Below are 5047 nucleotides of genomic sequence, written 5' to 3' on the forward strand. Positions count from 1 at the left end.
TAACCTTTTTATTTGAACTTTGTGTATTATTTAGAAATGTGAAAATTGGAGTTTTGCTAGAAACATCGAACTTCTTTGTTATTTTCAATTGAACTTATTGGTTTTATTCATTAGTAATTAGAAAATTCCAAATTTTTAAATAAATATCAAACTATTATGCTTTTTCCAGTTGAACTTCTAGGTCTTTTTTGAAAACAAAGAAAATCTATTTTTATGAACTTTTTGAACTACTGAGTTTTCTTAATTTGACTTTCTTGGTATTGGAAAAAAAATTGAACTTCTTTGCTATTTAACATCTAGCTTTTCTTTGTACAAACGAGGAAAATGCATTTTCTCTATACATTTTGAGCTGCTCTATTTTTTTAGTTTGGCCTTCGTTTATTATTTAGTAATGGGGAAAATCCTAATGTAGTAATAAACATCGAACCACTCTGTTTTTTAAATTTTAACTTCTAGTTATTTTTTAGAAACGAGGAAAAACCGTTTTCCAAAAGCGGGGAGACCCATGATATACCTTCAGAAACATGCTGAAAAGACACACCTTTTTTCTTTTTGATCATTTTTCTCAAATTCGCCATGGATTATTAGATACTTTTTAATACGGTAAAACTTGTTTCGGATGATGTACACCACACTTTTGAATTGTTTATCGAAATATAGCATATGATATACCGTTGGAAAGCTTATGAATAGAATCAACTTTTTTCATGTAGACATTTTTAAAAAAATTCATCGATGTTTATTAGCAGTTATAAAAATGCCAAAAATGACACCATTTTTTGTTTTCTCTTTTGAACATGTAGCTAATAGCTTTTACAAATTTCAAACTTCTCGGTTATTTTAATTCGGACTTCTTTTGTTTTCATTTGTGCAAATATTTTTTATTACTTTTTAATAACATCAAACTACTCCCATTTTTCAATTTCAACTTGTTGGGATTTATTCTTTAATAACTTGGGAAATGTGAATTTTTATAAACATCAAACTGCTCTACTTTTTTAATATTTGGAATACACACTATTACAAAAAGAAACACAATATGTGGTCACTAAGAAGAAATATTGAAAACAGTAGTTCGATAAAATCAGCGGCTCTCATGTACAACCCAATGTATCATGCGGATGAGCTTTAGGTAATTCCCAATACATAACTGAAAAAGCTAAGACAAACCAATGCTCACCATATACCCAGTTCAACAACATGTTGCACAACCTCTTCCCCTGAACCTGCTAGCGAACCATGGCCACCAATACCCAGTTCAGCAACATGTTGCTCCAGAAGCGCTGCCGATTGGCCTACTGTCTCTTTCCCCAACTTAAAAATGCAGTCATTTCTCAGGTGCCAACAGCGCCAGAGAAGAAGTAGAATTTTAAGTTCAAGAAAAAAAGAAGTAGAATTTTTGCCCAGGTTTCAGTGCTGCAAGTAGATAACAGATTCTGCAGCCAATCCTCTCCCGACTCCTGGAATATATTTTCACCTGGGAGCTCCCATAGTCTTCTCATTTCATTCCTTAAGGCTTTGCTTTTTGTGCATGCCACCACCGAATGAAATTCATTTTCCTCCACACAACTGCAAATACTACAAACACTTTGGTCTCCAGTGAGCGCTTCCACCTATTCTTCTTGGTAGCCAATGTGCCTGTAGCGACCCTCCTACCGAATACTAACTCTTCCAGGAACTTTGGACTTCCAAATAATGTCCCAAATACTTCGGTCATACAGCTCGTTAGACGAACAAGAAGCACGTGTTCCACTTTGAGATTTGAGAGAGTATGCTAATTTGTAGGCGCTCTTAACAGTAAACAGTGTGCTGCTGTTGAACCTTCAGCATTCCTTATATAAATGAGCTTGAACCCCTGGAAACTTGTGAGAAATGAATGCATCTCTCGAAATCCATCGATTGGTCAAGAACAATTCCTGGGATCCTCCCACATCATGCATAAAAGTTGGCCTTCAGTCTCTATAATAATATTATAGGAATCCTTCAATCACCATCAACATGGTTATCCCTGTAGGTCAACTATCAATTTAAGATTCTGAACATACTAGCTTAGGCAAAATGTGCACGAGCTACTGAAGAAACTGAAGATTGTTGGCAAACAACATAAGGCAGTAAAGGTTGTTTTTGAACTTCTCGGTTTTTTTATTCTGAACTTGCGATTTATTTACTTTTTGTAGGGTCCAGTGCGACTGCGGGTGCTGGGAGGCCGGGCTTCGCTCCCTCAGGTAGCTGCGTCCACCACTGCTTAGGACATCAAGCCGGGGAAGGAGGGACAGACCTGACAACAAGCACTAGTAAGTTTTTGAATATAGTGGACATCCTACTTATAAGCTCAGGAGAAAAAAGCACATCAAACTATGTACGTCACAGTGCAAAGCAAAGGAAAATCAAAGTGAATGCTTAGTTACAAAAGTTTCCTTACAAGCATTAACGCCAAAGTGAGGAAATAGCTACAGACTCACGTAGCAAAGGGCAAAACACACGGGAACATAAGCAATTTACATTGACCTTTTGTATGTTCACTATATGCAAAAAGAACAGAAAAATTAAAGTAAGTTCTCATAAGCATAAAACAAACAGGTTGAGGGCACACTATCAATTGGGGAAATTTCTGAATCTTCTGTACACAATCTTAAACAAAGAATGAATTACTGATTTTTATAGTACAAACTTCTTAATCTTATTCTGGCACACCAGCACCTGTACATACTTGAGATTTAGGAGAGAACGAACGAGTTGAACAAAGAGTTAATTTTCACATACAAATTTCCAAATCTTCTGTATATACTTGAACAAACAAGCCAGCAAAAAGACAGAGAGCATAACACCAGCATTTATATGTGAGATTTAGGAAAATGAACTAGAAAACGAACTAGCAAAAAGACAGAGAGCACAACACCTGCGGGATATGGCACATGGATAGGGAGCCGCGCATGGCGTGAGAGATGCCGGGGAAGGTCGATGACATGCGCCGAAGAAGGTCCACGATAGATGCCTGTGCAGGTCACGCACAAGGGGTGGCCACCCCATGGCCAGCTTGCATCTACGCGTGACGTCGAGGTAGCAGCCTGAGCTAACACCAAGGGTGGGACGACTGGGCGGTAGAGGGAAGGGAGCTGACTTTAGCGAGCTGGCTACAGGAGTTGAACGGCGTGGAGGGGCTATATTGAACTGCTGCATCCCACGTACCCGTCGGCAGAGGTCCCCGTGCAGAGGTCGATGAGAAGGCGAAGCCCTTCATCGCCGGAACTGTTGCCGGCAGCGACGCGCCGAAGCGGGGGCTGCAACTCATGGCAGGGCGGAGGGCGGCTCCGGCAGTGGCGGATCCCGCGGGGTGGATGGGGGCATTTGTTGCGGATCTCACGGGGTGGGATGGAGGCAGCCGCTGCACCGGTCGGGGACGAAGAGCTGCCGCCGTCGTGGAAGCAAGGGGAAGGGAGGCTGCTGCTGCAGTTGAAGCAGGGGGAGGACACGGCGGAGGCGCGGTTGGTGGTCAGGGCCACGATGGCGGTGGTGAGCGCAGGTGACGGTGGTGGCGACAACATCTCTGGTTGGGGGCAGGGCGGTGGCCGCATCTCCGGTTGAGGGCAAGGTAGTGGCAGCGGCGCCGGTTGGGGGTGGAGCGGCGAGCACGTCGCCGGTTGGGTCGAGAGGAGCGGCAGGTGGGGGATTAGGATCGGGGAAGGTCGACCTGGGTTGGGCCTTTTTCTTACTAGTTCGGAAACATTCCCATCAGGACCTATATAATATACCAACTTTTCTGGTCAGCTGCTTAGCACGGATCTCCTCGCGTGCGTCAAACAGCAGCGATAGTTCTGACCACGGTACGTTTTGATATATATATATGGTAATAACTATCGGAACCGTACATGGTGCATCAAGATTGGAACTTTTCATTCTCATCGGTCTCTTTTCTCTCTGCTTATTTGATTTTCCTCACATACATGTTACTGTACACAGCCTGCCACGTTCTGTAAAAGTTCTGGCCCAAACCTGTCAATCACGAGGCCCGGGGCTTGTCCCTACACAGCCTGTCACATGCGAGCCCATCTAATGGTTGCAGGTTTTTTGTTTTTATCTCCAGTTGAGTTGTACCAAGTTTCAACACACCGTGACAGAGCCCGTTTCCTATTTCGTTTTTTTCATTTGATTGCTTTGAATCCCACGCTAAAGGTTCTCCACTCCATAAAAAATGCGGTTCCTCTGGGTCTGCTTCGTACTAATTTTAGAACCATAGAAGCTAATATGTAGCTACCGTTCTGATTTTTACCAAGCGTTTCAAATGCAGGGTTAGGGTTTAAGATTTTCTATGGACTTTGGCAGACCGGTTAAATGGAGCTAATCAACTCCAGCCTTGGTATAGTCCGTATCCAGCCAATGCAATAAGTCACTATGAATTCAGGCACTTTAGTCTCCACGACAGCTAATTCAATCAGCTGGAGACTGTTTGGATGCGGGATGACAACGGCTTAGGATCCACAGCAAGCTCACAGCTCAGAGCTAAAAAAGTTCTTCCAAAATTCCAACGAGGAAGTATGTACTGTGAAAATTAATCCGTAGCCTCACCCAACAAACAGCAAGCCGATAAGCCAAAAAACCACCGACTGGTCACTAAAGGGATAAAAAAAATGCTGATATGTAGCAACACCTCAAATGAAAAGAGAGCAAGGGATGGTTGTCACGTGCAGCAGCAAAATCGAAAAAAGGCAGACAAAAATAAATAAGGGAGAAGGGTCTAGCTCATGGCCTTGATGCAGGCAGTGTGCAAACTGTAGGTTATCGGGGTCACATGCCCAAGTCGCTGACGCAGTGACACTGGTGGCTCACGGACGCAGCTACTCCGATGACTTCGCATCTCACTATGGCAGTCAACGCCAGCTCTGAGGATGAGCTCGTGTAACGAACGATGAGGGCGCACGGGGTATCAGCGGCGTGTATCCGAGCCATGGCAGCTACAACAAGCAGGAATAAGTAGCCGCGTGTATGTATGTGCACAGGCGAGAGAAAAACTCACAAAAAGACAAGGAAGAGTGAGACCAAAGCTAGA

General features: G+C 43.1%; 1 protein-coding gene across 2 annotated transcripts; it reads right to left on the reverse strand.

Moving 5' to 3' along the window:
- Positions 1-1053: 1053 nt before the first annotated feature.
- Positions 1054-3701, reverse strand: LOC119317031. Of its 2 annotated transcripts, none has more exons than XR_005153485.1 (3): positions 2900-3701; positions 2169-2278; positions 1054-2008 (listed from the first exon to the last, which is right to left on the reverse strand). XR_005153485.1 is itself a non-coding variant. In XM_037591419.1 (3 exons), the coding sequence occupies exons 1-3, from the start codon at positions 3573-3575 to the stop codon at positions 2254-2256; spliced, it is 606 nt and encodes a 201-aa protein (XP_037447316.1). In that variant the 5' UTR covers positions 3576-3701; the 3' UTR covers positions 1054-2253. The 2 variants fall into 2 exon arrangements, 1 of the variants encoding a protein (XP_037447316.1); XM_037591419.1 differs by having other exon boundaries at positions 1054-2278; positions 2900-3094; positions 3190-3701.
- Between the last annotated feature and the right edge of the window lie 1346 nt (positions 3702-5047).

This window comes from Triticum dicoccoides, chromosome 6A, assembly GCF_002162155.2.
Source record: "Triticum dicoccoides isolate Atlit2015 ecotype Zavitan chromosome 6A, WEW_v2.0, whole genome shotgun sequence".
Lineage (NCBI taxonomy): Eukaryota > Viridiplantae > Streptophyta > Magnoliopsida > Poales > Poaceae > Triticum > Triticum dicoccoides.

What these genes read in the sequence shown, in the direction of transcription:
- LOC119317031 (XM_037591419.1), bottom strand. Translation starts at nt 3,575, where the DNA reads ATGCGGCCACCGCCCTGCCCCCAACCAGAGATGTTGTCGCCACCACCG. An exon ending in ACGGGGACCTCTGCCGACGG is followed by an intron (nt 3,095 to 3,189) that starts GTACGTGGGATG and finishes TCTACCGCCCAG; the next exon opens with TCGTCCCACCCTTGGTGTTA. An exon ending in CCATGTGCCATATCCCGCAG is followed by an intron (nt 2,279 to 2,899) that starts GTGTTGTGCTCT and finishes GCTTGTTGTCAG; the next exon opens with GTCTGTCCCTCCTTCCCCGG.